The sequence below is a fragment of the Notechis scutatus genome, chromosome 12, assembly GCF_049901735.1.
Source record: "Notechis scutatus isolate UNSWTSFEM ecotype Mainland chromosome 12, rNotScu1.2, whole genome shotgun sequence".
In the NCBI taxonomy this organism is placed as follows: Eukaryota; Metazoa; Chordata; class Lepidosauria; order Squamata; family Elapidae; genus Notechis; species Notechis scutatus.
In genome coordinates this window covers 5,586,295-5,613,997 of record NC_142020.1, presented here as the reverse complement: position 1 = coordinate 5,613,997, position 27,703 = coordinate 5,586,295, and the positions used below count along the sequence as shown (strand labels likewise).

Sequence of the window (27,703 nt, the reverse complement as noted above, 5' to 3'; positions counted from 1 at the left end):
TGGAAAAGAGAAAGGAAAAGCAAGATAATTTTATCAGAACAAGAGACTGCTTAAGGCAAGAGATAGAAAGCAAGGGAGAGAAAAAAAAGATAAGTGACAATACAAGACTTCATTTTATGTTAGTGTTTCCTTTCTTCCTTTTGTGTCTGTCTGTATCTAGTCTTTCAATTCCTCCCCTCCTTTCCTTTTTTCTTTTTTCTTTTTCATTATAAATTAATTTTGGTTGTTCACTGTAGCAGTGATATCAGAGTCGCTCAAGCTTTATGATACTCTGCAACCACGTCGGCTTTTTCAGTGTAAGAAAGACACCCTTTCTTTGTGAGTCCCAAGTATGTGTCTGTGTATGATATTGTTCATGCGTGTTTGCATTTTAATTATTGTTTGGGGGGAAATAAAATAAGGGTGGAGCTGGTTTGTTAATATATCTGCCTTTTGGGGTGGTTTGTAGTCCTAGCAGGCCATTTCATGTGGGTAGAGGGGGTTGTGGTGAGATTGCCAATGTGTTGTGTTGTGTTTTTTATAAGCAGCCTTTTGAAAAAAAAAATGTTTGCACTCCTTATTATACAACAGCTAGCTACTTTTGAAGTGAAGCACAATTTGCCTGTAATGCAGGAATCCTCTGGTGTTCTGTTTGCATTTTATTTCAATAATGGCTGGAAGGGGAGGGGAAAAATAAAATAAAATTTAAAGGAAAATGTGAGAATACAGCAGCAATTTCAGACAGAAAACCCAGCAATACATGAAACGCTCCTAGTTTGAGATAAATGTTTGATTCTTGCCCCTTGTACTGAGTCTTCCATTCCTGGGTATCAATATTAGCTTCTTCTATACAGATAACTTTTTTTTATCTGGCTCTTGTTCCTGAGTTCCTTCTTAAAATAAAACTCTGGGAAGGAAAGGACAGGAAGGAAATCTTCAAGTCGAAATGTCCAAATTCCTTTTGATTAACATTAGTATATTTTTTTTCCTGGCATCTTATCCTGCATGGAGAGGAAAGGAAGAGGGTGAAATTTGACCTCAAGGACAAGTTTTAAGCACAAATGATTTCATTTGCAGCTCACATCCTGTTTTATTACATGAAGATTAAGTTGGTCTGCTAATGAATAATTATTACTCCATAAAATAAAGAGGGGAAGGCAGACTTGGGGGGAGGGGGGCCTCTGATTCTAGGGAGACATATTACTTATAAGTTTAAAAAAAAAGAATAAGAAGAAGTAAATATTAGTTTGGGTTTTTTTTTTTTTCCCCTGGGTGGCTAATGGTATTTGTTCACCTAACCTGGCAGAATCGCCTCTCGTAATGGATAGGGCTTTGGGCCACCTTTAATCATCTTAAATGAGAGGAATTTACATAGGTGGGTCTGTTTTGGATCCTTTCTTCCTGAAGGCAGCAGAGAGGGGTGGGGAATGGACTTTGCCATACCGTGACTTTTATTCCTTAAAGATTCAACTGCAGTGCCTAATCTAATTTTTCACCCTGGTTAATGGTCTTTTACAAACTCCTGCGAAAATGCAAATGCTGGTGGGAGGAGCTTGAGGGAGGTGATGGGAAATAAAAGGATACAGAGAGAGAGAGAGAGAGAGAGAGAGAGAGAGAGAGAGAGAGAGAGAGATGCAAATACAAATACAGACACAAACACACTTTTTCAAAGCCCTGAAACGCTAGTCCCTATATTCAGACCACCACTCTGTTTTGGGTAGCCTCTCCTAGAACTGTTCTTAAGAACTGTGTTCTTAATGACCGCAACAATTATTGAAATGATTAATTGCTTCGGTTTGTGTGCCCTGTCCAGAATCCTTGAGGGCGTTTTCGCCACACCCAAGGAGAGCATCCCAAGGTGCTCTCCTTCCTGGAGGCGCCAACTTTCTGGTGCAATTCCATCCTTCCTAACCCGGATTTTCACATCTCCTTTCCTCTCTTCTGCTTGCCTCTTCGGCTTTCCTCTGAAAAGGCCATGCTGAAAGTCCAAGGCCTGCCACACACCCAACGAAATCTCCGATCTGGCTTGCGAGGAAAGGGGGTGGGAGGTTTCACCCAGGACCCTTTTTCCAGTCCCAGCTGGCCACTGACATTAATTGACTCCAAACCTCAGGCCGGTGGTGCAATATAACTCTCTCTCTCTCTCTCTCTCTCTCTCTCTCTTTGCCAATCTCTGGGGGATTTAAACACATACACACGCAATTATTTGAATATTGGTGAGTGGGCAAGGGGGCCCGTCCTGTCTTGGGATCCCCTTGGACAAATGAGAGGAGCCCGTTGCTTGAATCCGTGGGGAGCAGAAAGAGGTTGGATTTGTCTCCTCGGCAGCCCCTCGGCGCTGCTCTTGTTCCCGTACAAGGGAGCAGCGAGTGTGCAAGCGGGCTCTCTCTCTCTCTCTCTCTCTCTCTCTCTCTGTGTGTGTGTGTGTGTGTGTGAGAGAGAGAGAGAGAGAGAGAAAACCCTTCATGCGTTCGGTGACATTGTGGGGGAATCTTGCTCGGAGGCTGTAGGCGGCTTTCTCTCTTCACGATTAAAACCGCTCGCTTTTCTCCGGCTCACCCCCCCCCCTTTTTTTCCCCTCCAGATTTTCTTTTTTGTTTGCCTTGGCTTCGCTTAGCTTGGGGGGTGGGGGTGGGGAGCAAGAGAGGAAAAAGACATAAAGAAGAAGAAGAAGAAGAAAAAAAACACAATTGTGAGCCAATGGCCTTGACTTGAGAGTTGCCCGGCGTGTAAGGCTTTGCACACGCGGGGGCGGGGGGGCGAGAAGGAGAGCCTCCCACACACCAACACACCACACCAACACCCTCCTCATCCTCATCGCTGATCCTCCTAGACCCCCCCAAGAAGAGAGTAGCGGGGCAAGAGTGCGTGCACACGCGCGCTCTCTCGCTCTCTCGCTCGCGCGCGCTGTCTTGGAGGGGTGTTCTTTTGTTTTGATTTTCTCGGCTGGAAGCAAAGCCCCCCCCCCCGTTCCTCTTTGGAGAAAGTGAGCGGTGGCAGTTTTACAGGGGAAGAGAGGAGGAGAGAGGGAGAGAGAGCGAGGCTGAAAGAGAGACAGTGGGAAAAAGAACGCGTCTTTTTTTTTCCCCTTCTTTCTTTCTTCCTTCCTTCCTTCCTTTTTTTTTTCCTTCACCCTTTTTGGCGCTGAGGCAGGATTAAGTCTCTCCTCATGCAAGCCCCCTCACTTGTCGTCCGCCGAGTCGAGAGTGGCAACATGCAACATCCTCTGACAGGGACAACTTGCGTGGCACTTCCGAACGTGGGTATGTGTCCCCAGCTTTCCTGTGCCTTGACTCTTATGTACTTACAGCAGGTAAGTCCATAAGCAACTTCTTTCCCTCTCTCCTCCCTACACCCACACATTCTCTCTCTCTCCTTCTCTCTCTCTCTCCTCTCTATCCTTTTCTCTCTCTTTCTCTCTCTCTCTCCCTCACACACACACACACACTTCTTTTCTTTAAACACAACACTCCCCCATCTCTGACTCTCTTGATTTAGGCGCCTTCTTCGCTACCTCTTCTCTGTCTATTCCTCGCCTCTTGGACGGGAGTGAGGGGTAGCTTTCTGCCTGAATGGAGTGTATAATTGCCTTTCTGTTGTAGAAACGGTTCCCTTATGTATGTGTGCGTGTCAATAAGAAAAGCATTATAACTCTTGGGAGGGGGGTTCACATTTGAATCCCGTGCGTTCTTCCGTCGGAGTCCTTCAACGGGGTCTTAAATTTGCACGGTTTTGGAAAGTTTGAAGGGTGATTTTTTTTTTTTTTTTGGTTGGTTGGTTGGTTTTGTTTTTCGCCCCGATGCTTTTCTTACGCATTGATTGTTTCTCTTTCTGCACGGAATTAAGGCGTTGCTCTTTTTTGCTACTTAAGAAGGTTTTGGCAAGGGACGCAAAAAAGGGGGGGTAATTAAAGGAAAAGGGTGGGGGAAGGAAACGTTACCTTACTCCGACTTGCAACCCCCCCCTTCTAACCCCGAGGTACGAAATGCTTCTTCCGATGGTCCTCTGAAGTTTTTATTTAACTCTAGGCTTTGGAAATTTCGCCAACCGCGGTCGAGTTCTTTGTTGAAAAGGAGCTGCGGTTGGAGGGCGAGCGAGTCTATTGAATAGGCGAGACGCCGCCGCCGCGAACATTTGAGAAGTTGATCAGTTTTAGCGGATGAGTCATTTGTCAACCTGCGATTTGCCAGCCTAGATCTTGGGAAGTGGTGGGCACTGTTCTGGGGGGGCGGGGGCGGCGGATTTTTCTCCCTCTAAAAATACACGGCTGTCTACTTGGCTTATTTTTAAAGCGGCGTCTTCTTTCTATCAACCTTCTCCGGGTACTGATGGAGTTTTTCAGGTCTTGGGGATGAAACCACAGGAAGAGGAGGGGAAAAAAAACGGTACCGAAGAGCAGGGAAAGAGAAGCTTCCAAGCCCGTTTAGTTGAAAGTAATCAAATTGAAAGCAGTGGCTTTTTATCTCTAGCCAAGGTGCTGAACCTCTGTGCGCCCACACTAGTCCATATTTTTTTTTAAAAAAATTATACTATCCAGATTTGCAAATCGTCATCTGCGCTCACTACTCCCGTGAAGGGGGACTCTAAATTTGCAGAAGCCAGATTAAAATAGATTGTCATGCAAATGTGATTAATTGCATGTATTCTGTGGAGAGTGTCCTCTCTTTCCCCCTCCTCCCTTTTTCTGAGTTTTATTATAGCTCACCTGAACTATAAGGGACTACGACTCTTAGCTATTAACGCTCATCTCCTAAGATATTTTAGATGACTTCTGTGCCTCTGTGCTGAAGTTTCTTCCTTTGTCCATCTCTCTTTTATTTATTTATCTTTTTGAGAGAGGAAATATTTTTTTTTAAAGATAAGTAACGTACTAATGCTTCCTTCCTCCTTCCTCTCCGGTAGTCTTCTTGTTAAAATAAAATTGAATTGATCACTGATCTCTATAAAGGAGGGCAGTTATAGCTTAATTTATTTTAAGCTCTAAAGAAATCAAGTCAACTCTGGTGTGTTTGTCACGCTTGCAATCTTGCTCCTACTACGGAGGAAACAGATTTAGGATTGAAGGAACTAATTGAGTGTTAAAAGGTTCATCTTTACAATTAGCCTCGTATATCTGGGTGGGTTTTGTGTGTCAGAATTTCTGTCTCTCTCTCTCTCTCTTTTGTGCACATGTGTGTGTTTGTTTCTGTGTGTTCTTTTTTAAGAGTCTTAGTTAAAGTTCTTGATGTGACTGTCACACTTTCTGTGTGCCATCTTTAAAAAAGGCCACTGTATAGGAAAGATTATTGTGTTTGTGTATGTATGTACATCTGCATGTTTTCCTATGTTAACTTGGAGAGGAAGAAGAGAAGGAAGGAAGGAAGGGCTTGTTCCTAGTATTTTTTCCTTTATTTTTTTCCCCCATACACTCATTTAAATATGACAGAGATAAACTTTAATCTGGATGGATAAGCGACATGATCGCCTAATTATGAGGCAGATGATGGAGCCAAAAAGATGAAGGAGGCTGGGGCAGCAACCCCTTCATCTTATATTGGCTTGGAAAGAATTTATGAAACTGAAGTCCAAGCATTGTATATTTTCCCAATTTATGAAAATATACATGGGCCTTGGGTGAACTCCTCACAATTCTTTTAGGGGTGTTTTAGGATATAGGGTAAATTTTAGGGTCTTCTCTTCAGTCCGAAACAAAATATGAGAAGCAGTTTTAATGCACTTTTATGCTGTTCTTTAAAGATTCTCTTCTTTAGCTCTTGGTGTGGATTCAATCTCTGCAGCACAGCAGAAGATTATGTCATTAACACTTTTTAATCAGCCTGGATTTTTTTAATTTTATTTTTTTAAATTTTATTTTCATGTAAGCTGTTTTTAATGTGCTAATGCACACCCATTAATACAGTTATGAATCCATGACTTGGAGATTTCTTCCCACATCTGGCAAATCAGTTCATAAATGTTGCAGGTGCTTAAATATCTACACCTTTCCAATCTGAATACTTTTATTTTATTTTTATTTTTTCTTTACTGCTTTAGGGTCTTGTAGGGGAGCAGAGGAATAGTTAACCATTTTCCTCACCCCATGTGCTGGTCAGCTCCCCTGAATAGCATCCAGATCCAAATTATCTTTCTAGATCCTCTTATTGAAACATGGGGAAGCTGTGATGTAACAAGGTTTGCTAAAGCATGTTCTGTGGAGAGCTTGATGGGTCTTCCACGAGAATATGAAGACCACAATAACAACAAAGCAGCCATTTTCTCTCTCTCTCTCTCCCTCTCTCTCTCCCTCCCTCCCTCTCTCTCTCTCTCTTTAATTCTGGATCACAGTTTTGGGAATATCCCATTTTGAAAGAGTTTGAAAATCCTTGCCACAGAATAAATCTAGTACTGAAAGTTTATTGAATCTTTTTTTTTTCCTGGATATTTTTTTCCTATGCAACCATTGCTAATGTGCCTAGAAAATGTACACTTTGCAGCTGGGGAATTCCTACTCTAAGCTGGAAAAGTTTCCCATCAATAACCTTTTTTTTTTTTCTCATGCCTTTCACAGACTCACTTAGAATAATAATTGCCTGAAAAACATGAATTAAGCTTTGAAACTGCCAAACTTCTTGCATAATTGTACTTTCTAGTTGGCACCCATTCATTGCTACTAATAAATTTATTAAATCATTTTTCCCCTTGCTGGGAAAAAAATATATCAGCACTTTCCCAATCTACTTTATGACATATAATTTATATAAACCTACCATAATCCACTAGTTTATGTCTCTCCAACAGCTGAGCAATTCAATTCCTTTTGTATTCTTGATGCAGAATTATGGGATTTTTAGTCCTGAGCAGGTTTTCTGTCTGTTGGTTAAGTAGATGCAGATCACTTAACACCATAAATTTGATGTATGCTTTAACAAAAAATGATATGGCTTTCACGGATTTAATTTGATTTTGTGCATGAAACCACGGAACGCTATTATGATTTTCTTAGACATGAAGAAACATTTACTGGTTATATATACATTTTCTTCCTTTGTCTCTAGAGAATCCATGAGCGAAAGACTCCAATCTGGGAATTGTTTATGTTTCTATTTCTTAAAATACTGGTATATCACTTGATGAACAAAACTTGCTAGGTTTATAGATTCTCTATGCGGTCACGGAATTATTTTTTTAGAAGTCTCCATAAAATTGCTTATCTTCCACACTAATGGCAATCTGTGTTTTCTTTAGATTACCTAATATATTCTTGTTGAAGAAGGAAGCTCCTTGGTAGACATAGCAATTCAAACTGATGTATCAGGAGGTCTGAAAGGGCTAAATAGTTCAGATCAGATGTCTTTGCTCTAGGCCTTCTCTGGGTTACTGGGGGGAAAAAATCACAAGCAAGCTCTTTATTAAGAGGCAGAGGAAAAGTAAAAATCTTGTGTTAGTTTCCACAAAGAGGAGCTGTTCATAAGCATTTGAGCTGATTTTTGTGTGTGACAAACTTGCCAAATTTAGTACCAAAGCAGAAATGCTTAATCTCAAGAAAGCTTCCCTGATTCCAGTGGGATTTCATTTCAGCTGAACACATATAGGATTATAGCAGTGGTCTTTAGCATGATACCAAAAATATCATTGGGGGTAAAATATATTTGAAACCAGCATTATCTCTGTCAGAATCTTTAAAGCTTGAAATGGAAAAATGTTTTATCTGTCTATCTATCTATCTATCTATCTATCTATCTATCTATCTATCTATCTATCTATATCTATCTATCTATCTATCTATCTATCTATCTATCTATCTATCTACAGTTTCTATCTCTTACTTATCTATATATCATCTGTTTGTCTGTCTATCTCTTTTCTCATCTATCGTCTGTCTCATTATCTATCTATCTTTTCTCATCTATCTATCTGTCTATCTTTCATTCTATCTATCTCTTTTCTCATTTCTCATCTGTTTGTTTGATTATCTATCTATCTAGGTATATGGTATCTATCTCTTTCTTTTCTCATCTATCATCTGTCTGTCCGTCTGTCTATCCATCCATCATCTATCTATCTATCTATCTATCTATCTATCTATCTATCTATCTATCTATCTATCTATCTATCTATCTTCCTTCCTTCCTTCCTTCCTTCCTTCCTTCCTTCCTTCCTTCCTTCCTTCCTTCCTTCCTTCCTTCCTTCCTTCCTTCCTTCCTTCCTTCCTTCCTTCCTTCCCTAGAGTACCAGGATTTGCACAGATCCCATCTCCATAGAATTCCTTACAATAGGCTCCATTTTTGATTCAGGCTAGCTTTCATATTTTTAATAGCTCTATATATGTGGGACTCTACCCTCTTTCCTTCAAGATCTTTTAGATATCCGAGATCAGAGCTGGCTTTATAAAGCAGACAAGAGACATAAGTTTTCAAAAACTGATGGAAGTTAGTTGAGTTATTGTGTTCCTTCTATTTTTGTAGTTGGGCAATTCATCTCAACACAGCCAGGAATCTTTAATATATACTATGTAGGTCACCCATTGTTATGCTATACACCCAATCTTCCAAAATTTAATTATCCCTCTATCTATCTATCTATTCATTAATAATTGAATAAAGTAGATTATTGATATATCGTCATATTAAAAACAGTAATTATATTATTCTAATGCGATTAGAATACAGTTACTTGATGAAAACCCACCAGTCATACCAACAGAGCACAATAATAATATAGATTATTTACAACTCATTGGAGCAAATAAAAAAAAATACCAAGAATGAAAGAAACCAGGATAGCAGATATTAAATCACAGAGGGAGAGAGACACATAAAGACATATTAAACCATTATATTGAAAAGGCAGAATAAAATATAATATTGTTTTAACTACATCATTATATACCATTATTATTAAAGTATTTGTGAGCACAAAAATAGATTGGTGCTGAGAAAGAGAAATATGGACATTATCTGATTATGGACATTAATGTGATCATTCTGAAATGGGAGATACCACCAAAAAGTCCCCACCTACCCCTTCCTCTTCCTCCTCTATCTATCTATCTATCTATCTATCTATCTATCTATCTATCTATCCATCCATCCATCCATCCATCCATCCATCCATCCATCCATCCATTCCTTTGTTAAAAGGAAGGTAAGATTTCCATGGATCTCTAATAAGTCATGGATAGCTGATGCAGAAATAAATGTTCTATCAAATATCAATGTCTTCAGCTCATTTCAATTGGAGGCCACTATCAGCAACCCACAAGAAACTTAATCTGGTCCCTTGTAAAAAAAAAAAAAAAGAAAATTCTTGTAGTTCTGCTTTGCAGTAACAAAGAGTTCACGTTCAAGTCCATTTCATAGCACAACCATGGCATTGTCAATATCATGCGACTGGTAGATTTCCCCCCCAGTTAATGATGATGCATTTGGTTTATTTTAAATGGTGAAGTGATTTGTGCAAAGGGTAATTCGTCTTAAATGGAGCCATTTCTCATGCTGGACACCAGGAAATTGAAAGCAATTGAACTAAAACTTCAATATCAACCTGTTTTGTCTTTGACTAGAAAGTAGTTCATAGTGGAGATATTGAATGAAGAAAAAAAATCATATTGGAGAAATTGGTTTCTTTCTTTTACTGATTATAATAAAAGGGTAGAATATTCACCCTTCTATATAGAGATGATTATTTTGTTTTGAAGAATAACATTTTTAAAAATATATATTATTTCTAGACTTTTACAAAATGCAAGGGGCAGGGAGAAAAAAAGATCTGACAGCCAAAACTTTTACTATTTAGGTGTTCTACCATTTTCCTTTTGCTAGTTTTGGAATTTTGTTCCCCCTCCCCCTCAAACAAGTACCATCCCTTAAATCACCAATGCACAAGTTATTGCTTAATCAAAGTCTTCTTCTTCTTCTTCTTCTTCTTCTTCTTCTTCTTCTTCTTCTTCTTCTTCTTCTTCTTCTTCTTCTTCTTCTTCTTCTTCTTCTTCTTCTTCTTCTTCTTCTTCTTCTTCTCCTTCTTCTTCTCCTTCTCCTCCTCCTTCTCCTTCTCCTTCTCCTCCTCCTCCTCCTCCTCCTCCTCCTCCTCCTCCTCCTCCTCCTCCTCCTCTTTGTCCCTTCTGCCTCCTGATTCTCCTTCTATTCAGGGGTTTTCAAACTTGACAGCTTTAAGATTTGTGGACTTCAACTCCCAGAATTCCTCCTCCAGTCATGTTAACTCAGAAATTCTGGGAGTTGAAGTCCACAAGTCTTAAACTTGCCAAGTTTGAAGACCCTTATTCTATATCATAGTTTTCATTCCCAGCTGAGTCATAATGCAGGTTTGACAGAAGTACTGCTGGTGGGGATATTTTTCAGCTTGATTAAAGAAGAAATGGATTGATAGATGGATGGATGGATGGATGGATGGATGGAAGGAAGGAAGGAAGGAAGGAAGGAAGGAAGGAAGGAAGGAGAGAGAAGGGAGATGGGAAAGGAAGGTAGGAAAAGGAAAGGAAGGAAGATGTATAATTTCTAAGAATGAAATGTACATTTTAGAGGTTTTGCTGGATCTATCTATTCAAAGATGTTTTTTTGATTACCAGGAGGGTCCAATTTTTTTGGTGGATTCAAAATTTCCCATACTTGGTTACAGTGCTTAAATTCACAGGAGTTACAGTGCTTAAAGTTACAGAGAAGAATAAGAAAACTTGTTGTATGTTGTCTTACTTTAAATAAGTTTTGGAAGGGTGGCTGCTGTGCAATAGAGCATTCCAGTTGGGAGAATGAACTGGAACATAACAATGTTAGTTCCATCTCAGCTGCATTGATTGCCAATTTAACTCTCACCCAAGTTCAATGCCATAAATAGTTTAGACTGAGCTGTTTGAAAGATCATCAATACTCATATGGCCCAGCTTCAGCCTTACAATTGCCCATGGAAACTCTACTAATATGTCTATCAATACAGCAAGTTCCATTAGGAAAAAAAAAAAAACCTGAACCCTGCTGTGCAGTTGCCCAATCCTTGCAGAATGACATCTTGTTAGATGAACATGTGGCATAATATTGGCATCAGGGCTACCATTCGGGACAGCTATCTAACTCCTCCAACTGTTTAGATGGAGTTTTTTACTCCTAGGTTGCTGCTTGACTCCTGGACATTTCGTTACCTAACTAGGTAACATCTTTTTTTTAAAATAAACTTTATTAATCTTTTATAACTTTAAAAAACAAAAAAACAGGCAAAAAGGGAAAGTATCTTAGATTCGACAAATTGTGACATTCTTCTTATACTACTATTTTGTGCATTATTTACAAATATATACAATTTATGTGAATATAAACATTTAACTTATATCTTGCTTATCCTTGATTCATCATCCATTTAACTATCTTTGTTCGATCCAGTCATACCATTTCCCCCAAATTTTATAGTATTCAGTCTCTTCTCTCTCTTTTAATATCAAAGTTAATTTATCCATCTCAGCACAGGTCATTATTTTTTGAATGACCAGTTCATCTGGAGGTATAGATTTACGTTTCCAGCATCGGGCGTAAGCAATTCTGGCTGCACCCTGCTGTAGATGTTACTAGTTTGGTAATGAAACATCTGGGAGTCAAGCAGGAAGCTTAGAGGAAAAACCTCTAAGCCTAAATCTAAAACCCGAGCAAAGAATGTTCTGTACAATTTCTATCCTCCAACTTTGTATCCCAAAGGTGCTTTTTAAAGAAGCAACTGGACTTCCTTGTTTTTCTTTGAGGATGTTTCGCTTCTCATCCAAGAAGCTTCTTCAGTTCAGAACAAAAGAAGCTTCTTGGATGAGATGTGAAACATCTTCAAAAACAAAACCCAAGAAAATCCAGTTGCCTCTTGAAAAAGCGCCTTTGGGACAACCATGAGCTGGATGACTGAGAATCTCTTTAGATCATTTTTAGATTAACAGATTAACAGAGTTGGAAGGTGCCTTGTAGGTCATCTAGTCCAACTACCTTCATAGACTCCAACTGGGTAGTTGTTTCTTCACCTACTGTGATCTTGACAAACCTACTGTATGCATAAATATAAATGCATATAATACATATCAGGAGTATTTAACCTGAATTAATTTGATCTTTAGTGTAACAGTTGTTTGGAATAGACACTTACCATTTGCTAAGAGTTGGTGCCTTTAAACCACAGTAATCTTGAAGAAAGTCTGCATAGTTTTTCAGAGAAGTGGCAAGACGTCTCAAGTGTAGGTGAAATTATTTTGATATTTTATTTTACTACATGTATTTCTGTGCTTCTCCATCCCAAATGCCTCTGAGCAGCGTATACCATAGGCAGAGTTTAATAACAGCAGAACAAAAGAGAAAACAGAACCAGCGTGCTGTAAATTGTACCCCCCAATCTGATGCTATTCAGTCTGGTAACTCATGTAACCGGAATACATGGGAGATAAACAACTGGGCCGTTATTCTGGCCGTAGGAAGACCCACAGATGGAATAAAGTGAGCCATTTTAGTCAACATATCCACCACCATCAAAATGGTTGTAGCACCCTTCGATGGTGGCAATTCAGTAATGAAGTCCAATGAAACTGCACCCCAAGGTCTTTCTGGCGTGGGTAATGGCTGCAAGAGAGCAGGGGGTGCACCAGGAGCATACTTGGCTTGTCCACAGATCCCACAGGACACCAGATATCCCGACACATCATGTTTAAGTCTCAGCCACCAAAATGTCCTTGAGATGAGGTGCAGTGTTTTGAACACCCCAAAGTGTCCTCCTCCGGACTATCATGACATTGACGTAAGATCATGAAGAGGACATCCAGGCATGTAAATGCGATCATGGAACCGCAACAGGTCCCCAATATATGCCCTTGTCTCTTGTCTCCCATTCTCATCCAATTCACGAGGCCAAGCTGCCACAAATGGATCCTGTTGCTGCGCCTCCAGAATCCTCACTCGAAGGTCCATAGGTTCCTCTGTGGCTGCAAACTGCTCCAATGGAATCACCGTCTGGAGCAAGATTTTGTCCTCCCTTCGGATATACTCGGGCTTCCGGGACAATGCGTCAGTGTGTTGATTCCCCCCACTTGGAACATAGGTCACCAACTCCACAGGTAGATCCAAGCCCACGGGCGTAATCACATTTCCTACACAGGAATGCAAGCAATGGTTGGCACACTTCCTATCAAGAAATTGCACAGTTCCAGATGACCAGACAATCTGTGGATCATGGGCCTGTAAGCACTCCAAACCCAGCACCACATGAAAATAAGGTACTGCGGCAACATAGAACACGGCTTCCTCCACATGCTGCCCAATACACATGCGAAGGGGCTTGGTTGCAGCAACCACAGGTCCCGAACAAAGGGGCCGACCATCAATCATCTCCACCATTACTGGCGGGGACACCTGTTGCTGGGGAATGAACCACTGCTCAACAAAATGAGCATCCATGAAATTGGCCATGGCCCCTGAGGCGACCAAGGCTTGGATTTCCACTGCTCCATAACCAGGCACAAACACACTTGCTGTCAGCACAAGATGCTTCACCAATGACGACTGGGACGGACATGTCGAAGATGTCAAAGATGGCGAGGATGCCAAGGAAGGTGAAGATGGCTGGCCCAGGGACTTTGAAACCTGACCTACAGACCCCCATAGGCCAGGCGATACTCATTTCCCACTACCACTGACATTGCTGCTGTGGGTGTCTTAACAGGACACTTGACCACAAAATGGCCCCGATTGCCACAATAGAGGCATAACCCATCACGATGATACCTGTCCTTTTCTACTTGGGTCAGGCGAGGGCGGGCAGCCCCCAGCTGCATGGGCTCTTCCAAAGGCACTTCCACCAAGGGCGCCGTCTTGCTGGGAACAGATGCAGTCTCCATCCGTCATCGCACCTGTCGCTGCTGAAGCCTAGCATCAATACGAAGACACAGATGCATGAGCTCCTGAAGGGTGCGAGGGCATTCAGTGCGCACCAACATGTCCAGAAGCTCCGACGACAAACCCTCCTGAAACTGGTCTAATAGTGCTGCCTCATTCCATTGTACATCCTGGGCAACCACCTGAAAGCTAGCAATATAATCCATGAGCAAGCCACATCCCTGCTTCAACTCTCTCAAACGTCTGTTTGCTGTTTGGCTCCAAACAGGGTCCTCAAACATGGCCTGGAACTGACAGCAAAACTCGGCATAATTGTCCAACACCTGGTTGGGCTGGGTCAACGGAGGCGTTGCCCAACGTGCTGCAGAGCCTGACAACAAAATAATCAAAACCCCCACCTTATCCCAGTCAGTGGAGAAGTTGTCTGGCCGAAGGCTCATATAAAGCTGGCACTGCCCCAAAAATGCTGGAAAATGGGCCAGCGATCCATCAGGTTTATCTAGCATTGCCACCGGGCATTTACGGCATGGCCAGATAGCTTGCATCTGCACAACCTGTGCAGTCAAAAGAGCCACTTGCTGGCTTAACTGGGTGTTGTCTGCTCTGAGCTGATCCATGGTCACCGCACGAAAAGCAGAAACAAGTTGAAGGGGTAGCTGGAGACAAAATGTGATGACCCAGAAATATAATAAAAAACCAAAACGTAAATAAAAGACATTTAATGCCTTCAACTTGGCTTCACTGTTTAATTGTTCACAGTGGACGAGTAAGCTATTTTCAAAATAACATTTCAAAAGAAAGAAACACAGTTCAAAATCAAAGACCGGATAACAAAGCAATAAACAAAAACAAACTGCATTGAATAAAGTTCCCATGACAGACCAGGATAGATAATTACCAACTTCAAGAAGATAACCAGGGACAGTCCGTTGGAAGAACGTCAACCAAGATAAACCTTCTTTAGGAATAAAACACTAATTTGTCTCCAGCGTCTGTTAGCATGCAGGTCGAAACTCTTATGCAAATCTCACACCTACAACCCATGAAGAGGATCATGGCCCTCTCCTCCTGAGTAGACCATGTTTTATCCTGATCCTCTCCTCCCTGTGTGCCCTAGGATGAAGAGGGGATGGGCCTGGGTCCTCCTCTGACTGCTCAGCCCCTCTGCCCTTCCCCAGCCTCCTCCACCACCTCTGGAGCCACACCTCCACTCCTCTTCCTACTGGCTGTTCCTCCTCTTCCTCAGAGGCAGTCTCCACCAGGGGCATGACACCAAGGCTTCTAAGACCATAAATACACACACCCTTATTTTAAAAACAAGTATTGTTTTATTGCAACGCTGGGAATTATTCTCATTCCCAGCCAGTAATGAATCTCAAACAGTCCCTTGAGATAAGCACCCACCTTTCTTTCCTGTGAAATACTGCCAATAATGGAAGTTTCAAATGAATTAGAGAAAAAAAACAATTGAAGTACAAAGCGCTTCAAGAATGAATCTGAACTGAATGAATGACTTTGCTTCCTGCAAAGGTTTCATCATCTTTGCCTGAATCTGAACTGAATGAATTACTTTGCTTCCTGCAAAGGTTTCATCATCTTTGCCTGTACTTTATACCTTATGGGAGGGGCAATCACCTCCCAGCCTTACTCCCAAGTCGCCCCTTTTGTCTCAGCTGCTCTTGCCTTCTGGCACCTCTGTGCATATGCGCACTGGGAACAGGCTCCCCTGGTTCCTCTGCCTTGCTGCTGCCAGACTCTGGAGGCTCCGGAATCAGCACCCCACTCCCAGATGGTCCTGGCCTCATCTCTGCATTGGACACAGGACCCTCGTCCGAGTCCTCCCCAGACTCCCAGACTGGTCCCCGTTCTTCCCCACTGTCTCATACCCATGTTAAGGCTTAAAACTGCATCTTACTTGAATATACAAAATTGAACTAGATTCATGTCAAATCTAAGACACTGTTTTGGAAACTACTGGTCTCCCTAAATCATTAACTAATTTTATTCTCAGATCTATTGCTCAAGCATTTTAAGGAAAAATGTTGTGAATCAAAGCTGTAACTTTTGTAGCTTGTGTGTGAAATGTATGTGGGCTCCAATTTACTCTGTCACAACATTTTAAAGAAAAGAAAATTTGTCATAGACCATTTCTACAGGGATTTTGAATCCTGTTTTGAAAATAAAAACTGGGCATTAATTGTTTGAATGTGATGGTTCAGTCAGTTATTCCCAATTCTAAACTTTTTGTGCTAGTATGATGCAATCTGTGTTTCACTGGTGTCACCACAATTTGTACTTTCTTGGTCCAGTTTTATCTATCCTCATAAACAGGTGCATTGCTTTCTATTTCAGCACCAATCTGCATGGAACTAAATGCTTTAAAAATCTCTTTAGTTGTAGAAATTTCACTCGCAGGAGATTCAGTTGTTCATATCCTTCTTGCTATGGATACAGATTCCATTACAATCCAAATTTGCACTGAAAATTCTTTAAAAAAATAGATCTAAGTGGAGACACAGGTTTTTCCTCCTTTCTTGTGAGATTCAGAATGTCTTGCACACTGGCCATCAACTGAGATTTCTCAAAGTTAGAGCTGCACTTGGAAATCATTTTCCCCTGATAACAAAAGCAACATAAGAATATATGACTAAATAAATAACTGACATAAAATTAGGCAACTATAATCAGATAAAAATGCAGCTTGAAGTATTTTATTTTTAGTTGTTCCACTAAAGGTGTCAATGAGAATTGGGGCGGGACATGAGGGGCCCACAGGATGTCCAGGGCAGAACAGAGTAGTGAAATGAGCATTGGGACTTTATAAACTCAACCGCTTCCATCATCACATGCAGGGTTGCTACACAAATACAAAAAGAATGGAGCTTATATGATGTCACAATACTTGTTCTACCATTTTGACATCAACTGGGTGAGGAATAAATCACCTGGGTTTCCCACCTCTGACCTTCATGGCAAGGTTCATCCTTTGTCCTGAAGTTACAGAACATGTTTTGGTTGGCTGGTCAGTAGGTTTTGTTTTTGTTTTATTTGATTGCACTTTGGTCTATTTATAATGATTCAGCTGCCAAGTGGGATGATCACTCCTGCCAAGATAAGACAGTTGACTTGACAAAATGTAAAACACAAAGCAGTTTTCTTCCCAAAGCAAACAATAACAGTGCAATCACAGGCCTAGTTGCAGAATGTTGCTCTAGTAGTCTCCCAAGGCTCCTTTCCACTCTGTCATTCTGTATTCTGATTTTGACTACATGACGTAGTATATGTGTATTATTTGTATATTGGGAATCTCATTGCATTTCTGTCTGAATTTCACACTAGAGAAAATTTGGCAGCGGACCTGTTTATCCCCCACCCACACCCCACTCTCCCTTTAAACTAATTTCAGCACAAAAATGATTCATAGTTTTTCTATGTGGTGAGCCTTTCCAATGTATGGATTCTGTGTTGATTTTTAAGATACATAGTTGACAGACAGACAGACAGACAGATGAAAGAGAAAAAGAAAAGAAAAGAAAAAAGATTGGTAGATAGAAAGAAAATAGGTAGAAAGATTGATAGATGATAGAGAAAGAAAGAAAAGATGGATGGATGGATGGATGGATGGATGGATGGATGGATGGATAGATAGATAATAGAATGATAGATAATAAGTAGATAGAAATATAGGTAGGTAGGAAGGTAGGTAGGTAGGTAGGTAGATAGATAGATAGATAGATAGATAGATAGATAGATAGATAGATAATAGAATGATAGATAATAAGTAGATAGAAATATAGGTAGGTAGGAAGGTAGGTAGGTAGGTAGGTAGATAGATAGATAGATGATAGATAGATAGATAGATGATGGATGGATAGATAAATAGATAATAAGTAGAGAGAAAAACAGATAGAAGACAGAGAAAGAAAGAAAAGATGGATAGAGAGATAGATGGTAGATAGAATGATAGATGATAAATATATATAGATAGATAGATAATAAGTAGGTAGGTAGATAGGGAGGTAGGGAGGTAGATCAATAGATAATACCTAAGACAGACAGACAGACAGACAGATGAGAGAGAGAGAGAATGAGAAAGCTATCTTCCTAGCTCATTTGTAAAGTCAGACATCTACTACTATCAAATGTGTGAACCCAACTGCATTTTTTGTGTTTCCGATTCTTGATAATTTTCACATGAAAGGATACCTCCCACCCACCCCGCACTCAAAAACCATTCCATATGTGTGCATGAGTGGAATGAGCCTCTGTGCCCAAGACTCATTTGCCATCTGTTTTGAGATTTATTTATTTCTTTCTCTCCATTCCCTTACAGCTGGGCCTGGAAATAATTGTCCACTAGCTCATGTGCTGAGGGCAGACCATCTTGCTATTATTTTCTGGGTTTTCCAATTCATTTAACCTGCCCGTTTAGGCCTTCCTCCCTCCCGTAAGAGGAAAACCAAATGTTTGTGTTGTCATCCTTTGTAGGGCCGAAGCACAAGGCCATGTCACTCGAGACCAAGGATGCTCCTCCAAAAAAGGAGAAGTGGGACAATTTCTATCAGGGATCCCAAAATCTCAGGAGAATAAATCTACTTAGGGGACATTGCTGTGCTCTTAGAAACGTTAATCCGATGAAGAAATGGCCATCTATCTTTAAAAGTGTGAGTGGCTAAAATAACATTTCGTGTAGATTTAGCAAGCAGTGTCCAGGTGTTCCATTTGTTTTAATTAATAAAAACGAAGGTTGTTTGATGCTCATGAATGAACCTTTGGGTCCACACCCGGGAGCTCTTCATTGGCAGCAGAGAGGAGTCTTAACATCTACTGAACATCCTGTCCTGCTACATTCTTGGACGGTTTCATTCCTCCCATCCTCCACCTCCATCCATCCTCTCACGAGCAGATTAATGCAAGCGGGTTTTTTTTTAAAAAAAAGAAAAAACTGAACAGAACGAAAGAAGAGATCAAGTGCTTAGTGTTTCTTTCCTGAATAATAGCTCAGGAGGTCCTTGTGACGACAGTTATGTCAACCAGGGTCACTTCTCAATGACAATAGCACAAAGGAATTGCTTTGCTGAAGTGCCACCTTTACTGTTAAATAGCAAAAGTGGAAAAGACAGCAAAAGGGGAAGGGGGAGGGGGAGGAGAAGGAGATGAAGGAAGAAGAGGAAGAGGAAGAAGAGGAGGAGGAGGAAGAGGAAGAGGAAGAGGAAAATAATAATAATAATAATAATAATAATAATAATAATAATAATAATAATAATAATAATAAAAAATATATATTTTGGATGCAGCTCATGCTGATCCTGAACCATGAACATCTTCTGAGCATTCTTCAGAAGAGAATAACTGATGGTGATAGCTATAGCTATAGCACTTAGACTTATATACCACTTCACATGGCTTTATAGCCCTGTCTAATCGGTTTACAGAGTCAGCCTCTTGCCCCCAACAATTTTGGGTCCTCATTTTACCCACCTGGGAAGGATAGAAGGCCGAGTCAACCTTGAGCCTGGTGAGATTTGAACTGCCAAATTGCAGGCAGCCGGCAGTCAGCAGAAGTAGCCTGCAGTACTGCACTCTTAACTACTGTGCCTCTGAGGCTCATAGGAGGAGGAGGAGGATGGTAATGATGAAGAAGAAGTCATTAAACATGTGATGGTCTTTTTGTGGTTGAGGAGAGGCAAGAGACAGTGAGAGGAAATACATTTGGCTGTCATTCCATGCACCAGAAACAGTACAGTTCCCCTGGCTTCATCATGCTTCCAAGCTTCTCAAAGGGGGTGCCTGCTTTCTCCTTTTGTTAGCAGTTGGCAGGTGTCGGCCTTTCGTTTGTCTTGAAATGCAAAAGAAAAGAAAAGCAGGCAAAGATTGTTAAGCATGTTTTAGGAATGTCCTGAGTGCTGAATATTTTGAGAGAGAGAAAAAGCAGGCACCAAGTACAAGCCAGGTGGCTATTTTCAGTGGTGTGTGGCACAGCATTCTTTGCAACGTTTGCAAAGCTGATGAAAAGTACATTTTTGGACCCCATACAACTTGGCTTCTGGTCAGAAGTCTAGAAGAAACAAGAGATGTCCATAAAACAGGGTCGATTCAGAGGAGAGTTAATAGATTTATTGGTCCTTTCAAAATTAGGAGGATGGTCTCCAAGTGCCAGATAAGACACTAAGGTATAAACTATCAACTGTTGGGTTCAAATTTCAACAGAACCACTTTGACTGCGATCCCAGGCACAATGGACAAGAACTATCTTAAAACACTGTGGAATTTTTTTTTTTTTTGCAAAGTCTCATTTTTAAAATTAAAAAAAAACCATCCATGATATATAGAATTACATTACTAAAACTTGGCAAATATCCCAGTCCTTGGGGAAGAGTGGTAGATTTTATTGTTATTCAGAGTTTGCCTTCTGGACACTTATTATCCTCATTGTTTTTATGGTTCTTTCTTTTTCCAATGTGCCTCCCCTCCCCCAATTTATCTGGACTCAGGTGACTTCTAAAATGGTATTAAATAAATAAAATGCTATGCCAGCCAGGATTCTTACAGTCATAATACGAAGATAATAAGTAAAGAAAGTATTTATTTTAATGCCATTTTACAGTTAACAATATCTGGTTATCACTTCTTGAAATTCTCTCCCAACAATCTGCATATTGCTCTTTTTATAAATGAATGTAATATCCATTCTACCTCACTGAGAAACAGAAAGTGACTGGGGAATATAAGACACCTCAGACAATCATAAAAATGGACTTGGTGTAGTGTGGGTGTAGCCTCCTGGTTACTTCTTCATGGTATCCCATTTGAGCATTTCTGGGTCTTTGAATGGTAGGGACAAAGTCATTGTTAGAGCTTGGAGAGACCAGGGAGGTGAGCAGGACAATGAAAACATAATAATAATCAAAATAACAGCTATGATTGCACCATAAAAACCCAGATAGATGGATAGATGGATGAATGGAGAGACGGAGAGATAGATAGATCAATAGCAATAGCATTTAGACTTATATACTGCTTCACAGTGCTTTACAGCCCTCTCTAAGCGGTTTATAGAGTCAGCATATTGCCCCCAAGAATCTGGGTCCTCATTTTACTGACCTCGGATGGAAAACTGAGTCAACCTTAAAGTCGGTGAGATTTGAACTGCAAAACTGCTGGCAGTCAGCAGAAGTAACCTGCAGCATTGCATTCTAACCACTGCACCACCGCGGCAATAGGATAGATAGATAGATAGATAGATAGATAGATAGATAGATAGATAGATAGATAGATAGATATAGGTTTAGGTTCATTGAAGTGTGGGAAGACCATACTTGTGATACTGCATCCAAATTTGGTCAACACAATACAAAAAGAGATATTGATACTCTAGAAACAGTTTAGAAAAGAGCAATAAAGAAGATCAGGGATCTGAAGGCTAAACCCTATGATGAACAATTGAGAGATCTAGGTATACCTAATGTAACAAAGAAAAGGATTAGGGGTGGCATAATAGCTGTCTTCTGGTATTTGAGAGCTATCACAGACAGGGGTTGTGGGATAGGGGTTCAACCTCTACCCTAAACCGAAGGTCACCAACCTTTTGGACCTCAGGGACCACCAAACTCATAATTTTAAATCCCAGGGACCACTAACTGGTTCTGTGGGCATGGCCTAATTTGTGGGTGTGACTTGGTGGTCATGTGACTGGCTGGGCATGGCTTGTATGTAAATATTATAAATATTTATATAAATATTGATTTTTTTTTTTTAAAAAAGAGCAAGTTTTACCCAAAATCAGGCAAAGCAGGCAGGCAGATTGAGTTGCTCACAGAATCACAGATTCATTCATCGGCTAGCTCAGTCTGTCACATAAAATTTGCTTGCAAGCAAACTCATAAAATTTGCTAAAGCAAACTCACAAAATTAACTCACAACACATCAGGTATGTAAATATTGATTTTTTTATTAAAAAAGAGCAACTTTTACCCAAAATCAGGCAAAGCAGATTAAGTTGCTCACAGAATCACAGATTCATTCAGAGATCTATCTATCTGCCATTGGCTAGCTCAGAATGTCACATAAAATTTGCTAGCAAGCCAACTCACAAAATTAACTCACAACACACTATGTATATAAATATTGAAATTTTATAAAAAAAAAAAGAGCAACTTTTACCCAAAATCAGGCAAAGCAGGCAGGCAGATTGAGTTGCTCACAGAATCGTTCAGTGATCTATCTATCTGCCTTCGGCTAGCTCAGTCTCTCAAATTTGCTTGTCGTGAGTGTGCACTGAATAATAGAACCTCCTAAGGGAGGTTAGACTGTGCTTAAAAGCACAGCTGAAGATCTAAAGACTAGCTAGAAAGCAAGAAATCCAACCATTTCCTGCTTCCTAGCTAATCTAAATTTCCCGGCACAGCAGAATAGATGATGGTTGTAAAAAGGAAAAATAGCAATTTAGCAGGCAAGTTTGCCAGGTAAGGAGTGGGCGGGGAGGGTTTGCACGGGCCATGTGGGTGGTGCAGCCTTGTGTTTCTGCACAGCCTGAATTAATTGCTTTGGAGGGGGGGTGCTCAGGAGGTGAGATTTCTCTGTGGCCCACCAAAATTTTCTCATGGCCCACCAGTGGCGACTGCTGCCCTAAACCACCTGAGGACAGGGCAAAAAGCAATGGGTGGAAGCTGATCAGAGGAAGAGCCAATCTGGAACCGAGGAAAAATGTCCTAACCTTGAGAACAATTAATTAGTGGAACCTCCAGACATTGTGGGGGCTCCATCATGGAGGTTTTTAAATTGGACAACCATTTGTCTGGAATGGTACAAGATCTCTTGCCATGAGAGGGGGTTGCCCTAGAAAACCTCCAACTTCATTATTATGTTCTATGATCCCCATAAAAAAGAGGGGTAGGGCTTTGGTTATGGCTACCATCTTGACACTTTTTTTTTTACATACTCAAAACTCAGTAGAGCCTTCTGGAAGAATCTTGTTCTGCAGCATTGTCCTTCTTTCTGAGAGTGAAGGTATCTCCTCACATACAGTGTATTGGAGAAGTTACAGGTGTCCAAACATAAAATAATGAATGGCTGGTGTGTCTCCCAGAACTGAGATAGACTCTCAGAAACTGATCTGCTTATTCAACTCCATCTCTCCCTCATGATTTGTGTGTTGTTATCAGTGTTGTGGTTGTAATTTTAGACAGTGATGGAATTTTGATTTCTTTTCCCGCTGCCAACTCAGTTACAACAGTTGGTTCTTTGGCCTGTTGGGGTAAATGCACATAGTCTGTGCTGTATATGTTATTATCATATATACAATCATGTATTAAAGAAGGTTGATTTCACCTATTGGTGAAATTGGTGGTGCAGTGGTTAGAGTGCAATAATGCAGGCTACTTCTGCTGCAGCCAGCTACCTCACCAGGCTCAAGGTTGAACTCAGCCTTCCATCCTTCCAAGGTGGGTAAAATGAGGACCCAAATTGTTGGGGCAAGAGGCTGACTCTGTAAACTGCTTAGAGAGGGATGTAAAGGACTACAAAGCAGTATATAAATCTAAGTGCTATTGCTATTTGTTTAATGTGTGTCTTGCTTTGGAGATGCTAGCATTGGTTTCTTTTATCAGATGCCTTGATGTTTTGGGCTGGGGAATGCTGGGAGTTTTGGCATGCTGACTAGGGAATTCTGGGAGTTGATGTCCACAGCTTTACTAGGGGCAACAAGTTATCAGTCTTCCAATATTTGAGGGGCTGTCACACTGAAGAGGGGAGAGGTCAACCTATTCTTTGACGCACCTGAAGGCAGGACAAGAAGCAATGAATGGAAGAGCAATAAAAAGAGATCCTATCTAGAATTAAGGAAAAATTTCCTGACAATGAGAACAATTCATCAGTGGAATGGCTTTCCTCCAGAAGTTGTGGGTATTACATCACTGGAGTTTTTTAAGGAAAAGATTGGACAGCCATTTGTCCAGAATGATACAGGCTTTCCTACCTGAATAGAGGGTTGGAATAGAAGACCAGTGAGAGGGATCTTAGAGTCTTAGTGGACAACCAGCTAAATATGAGCCAGCAGTTTGCAGCAGCAGCCAAAAAAGCCAATGCAATCCTAAATTGCATTAATAGAGGGATACAGTCAAGATCAAGTGAGGTACTAATACACTCTATAAAGCCTTACTAAGACCACACCTAGAACACTGCATCCAGTTTTGGTCACCACACTATAAAATGATGTTGAGACTCTAGAAAAAGTGCAAAGAACAGAAACCAGGATGATTATGAGACTGGAGATTAAAACATATGAAGAACGGTTACAGGAACTGGGCCTGGCTAGTCTAATGAAGAGAAGGACTAGGGGAGACAGGATAACAGTCTTCCCATACTTGAAGGGCTGCCACAGAGGGGAGGAAGGGGTCAAGCTATTTTCCAAGGCACTTGAAGGTCAGGCAAGGAACAATGGATGGAAACTGATGGAGGAGAGATTCAACCTGGAAATAAGGAGAAATTTTCTGACAGTGAGAACAATCAACCGATGGAACAGAAGTTGCCTTCAGAAGTTGTGGGAGCTTCATCCCTGGAAGCTTTCAAGAAGAGATTAGACTGCCATTTATTAGAAATGGTGTAAGGTGTCCCGGTTTGGGCAGAAGGCTGGAGTAGATGACCTACAAGGTCCCTTCCAACTCAATTAATCTGTAAATTGCTAAGGTTTGAGAATCCTTGGTACAGACTCATGGGGATCTTTGCTGAGGTCTGAAGTGAAAGCCACCTGGGGAATTGTCCCATCCATGGATCCTCCTGCTGACATCCATCAAATTCCTCCTCTCTCTCTTTCCCGTGTCCTAATCCTCTTTTGGGCTTGAACCTGACTTTGTAATTCAGCTAATGGCCTGTGTCAAGAAGCACAGAGAAAGGACCTCCTCCCTTTGCTGCTGCCTCCCCTCCCTCCTTCTCTTGTCAGAAGCCACAGTTATTTACTTTCCAAAGCTGACAGAAAAAAGCACTGCAGGGGCTTCATTTATTTCTGTTCAGAATGTTATTATTGTCTAATGCACGGGGAACCAGGCATGCATTGCAGACGAATTCTTCTAATCTTTATTGTTACACTGGGTGACTGCTTCAAGAGCAGAACTGGCTCGGAGGAATGGCTTCCGAATCCTCACACTGGGCTGCCCATCTTGGCTTAAGGAAGGCAGGGTGTTTCGTAAAGAGGACCCATCCAAGTTTCATAAAGAGGACAAGGTTCATAAAGATGTCCCATCCCTGTCTTGGCATTCTGTCTTAATTCTCCCCCATACACACACACACACACACACACACACACCATCCATCACGGCTGAAAAGTCTGTTTTTATTCACTCCGCAACGGAAATAATAAAAAGGGGGAGATAATATTACTGTAAACAATCTAATTAATGATGAAGTGTTCTTTTTTTTAATGTACTGCTCTTTTATGAAGGAAAGAAGTGGTGGAAATAGAAAACTGGTTTGAGCAGAAGCTGGGCAGATACTTTGGAGATTATTGTAAAGAAGCATTGCATTATCCTTGCTCTCCCATGATTAACAGAGTGGGAAGGGATCTTATAGGTCATATAGTCCAGAGGTCGCCAACTGATGGACTGGGGACCACTGGTGGTCCACGAGAAAATTTTGTTGGTCCGCAGAGAAATGTCCCCCCAAAGCAATTAATCCAGGCTGCGCAGGAACACAAGGTTGTGCCACCCACATGGCCTGCCCATCTGCTGGCCCCCACCCTTCAGCCGAGCGCAAACCTTACCTTGAGTAGAGCCATGAGAGCTGGAACTGGAAAGTAAGACCAACAGCGAGGACGGGAAATCCATCCCAGGGTGGCTTGCTGATGTTGGTGGGAAAGTCGGTCCCATATTCCAGAGCTGCAGTAGTCACAAAACTGGCCCTTTGGTCATCCCGGAGCAGGTTCTCCAATCCATGGCAGGCTGGTGCACCTGGGTGGAGGAGCAGCTGCTCCGGGATGACCAAAGGGCCAGTCCTGTGACTACTGCAGCTCTGGAATATGGACCGACTTTCCCACCAACGTCAGCAATTCATATTAGTGGTCCGCAGGATTTAAAATTATGAGTTTGGTGGTCCCTGGGGTCCAAAAGGTTGGCAACCCCTGATCTAGTCCAACCCCCACCCAAGCAAGAGGCCCTACACCATTTCTGACAGATGGCAGTCCAGTGAAAGCCTCCAGTGATGAAGCTCCCACAACTTCTGAAGGCAACTTCTGTTCCATGGGTAGATTGCTCTCCCTGTCAGAAAATTCCTCCTTATTTCCAGGTTGAATCTCTCCTTCATCAGTTTCCATCCGTTGTTCCTTGTCTGGCCTTCAGGTGCCTTGGAAAATAACTTGATCCCTTCCTCTTTGTGGCAGCCCCTCAAATATTGGAGCCGCTAGTCAGATATACATGTAGACCTTGACTTACAACCACAATTGACCTCAACATTCCTGTGGTTAAATGAGTTTTGCCCCCATTTTACGACCTTTCCTTTAACAGTTGTTAAGGGAATCACTGTCATGGTTAAGTCAATGTCATGGTTCTTAAGTGAATTTGGTTTCGCCATTGACTTTGCATGTCACAAGGTAATGACATGACCCCAGGACACTGTAACCATCATAAATATGAGTCAATTGCCAAGCACTTGAATTTTTATCATGCCATGCAATGGCCATAAGGGTGAAAAATAGCCATAAGTCACTTTTTTCAATGAGGTTATAACTTTGAACAGTCACTAAATGAACTGAGGAGGTTCTATGGCCAATATGTTAATATACCGAAGGGTCTCCCTCCCCCCACCCTCAACCCAGCTCTTCACCTCAATTCCTTAAGCTTCTCTCCTGATTACAGCCTCTTATTGAGAATAAACATCAGGGTGGCATGAAATTTTAGTCCTTTGACATCAATGTGGGATTCAAATTTTTTTTATTACTGATTCCATGGACGTGGCTTGGTGGGCGTGGCGGGGGAGGGATACTGCAAAATCCCCATTCCCTCCCCACCCCACTAACCTGCTTTCCAGCTCCATTCTCCTGTGCAGGGCAACAAAAGAAGACCCAGCCAATCAGCTGGGACTCGGGAGGCAGAGAAGAGATGAGGCTGGTGGGGCCAGTCAGAGATGGGATTTGCTGGTTATCCGAACTACTCAAAATTTCTGCTATTGGTTCTCCAGAACCGTTCAGAACCGGCTGAAGACCGCCTCTGATTGACATCTGTGAACATCCCGCTGCTTCCAAAGGATGTCTGTCAAGAACGAAAAAGACTTATGTTCTTTTTCTTTTCTTCTTTTTGACAACATATGTATCTCCATTATGTTTTGTTGCTTTTTTCCTCTCTCTTTTTAGTTATTAATCAGAAAGCAATAGAATATCAATTAAAAGAAAGGAAACAATCTTAAGTGTGAGAAATGGTCATAGGTCCCTTTTTTTCCAGCTCCATTGTAGCTTCGAATGCTCACTAAACGAATGGCTTTGGACAGGAATCTTTAAATGTTAGGTTTCAAGACACCCTTTAGAGGTCTTCCAAGCTCCATCCTTGCACTCAATCGCTTAAGTTGCCAAGTCAAAACAGGTCTCTGGCAGGAAGAGTTGGCTTAATCTGCTGTTTCATTCTCTTTTCTAGTGTTTATTTATTATTTCCTCTTGGGAAAGAGTATAATCCTTGATAGGGATGCATTTCTGTATTTGCCTGACATATTGAGTGAACTAAAAAGAACGAAGGAACTTCTGCTAAAACATGGAATGGATTTTGATGCAGGCAACAAAATATGTGGTGTATGAGCAGATTTGGTGTGTTGTGACTGACATTTGTTAAACCAAGGCTTGTTTAAATCAGGCGTTTCCTATGTCTAAGTCATAGCTGATTCAAATAAATAAATTATTATAA

General features: G+C 41.3%; 1 protein-coding gene across 11 annotated transcripts in view; it reads left to right on the top strand.

Annotated features, from left to right (window-relative positions):
- The window catches only part of RBFOX1 (RNA binding fox-1 homolog 1), a 1,983,080-nt gene that overhangs the window by 1,485,507 nt on the left and 469,870 nt on the right, over positions 1-27,703 (top strand). The window contains exon 1 of one of the 11 annotated variants that reach the window (XM_087973169.1): positions 3,087-3,292. The exons of 8 other annotated variants lie outside the window; for them this stretch is intronic. In XM_087973169.1, coding sequence (XP_087829295.1) covers positions 3,149-3,292 — 144 coding nt within the window. In that variant the 5' untranslated portion in view covers positions 3,087-3,148. Of the gene's footprint in view, positions 1-3,086; positions 3,293-27,703 lie in introns of those variants that run through there. 2 more of the 11 variants (XM_087973171.1, XM_087973170.1) reach the window with 2 other exon arrangements.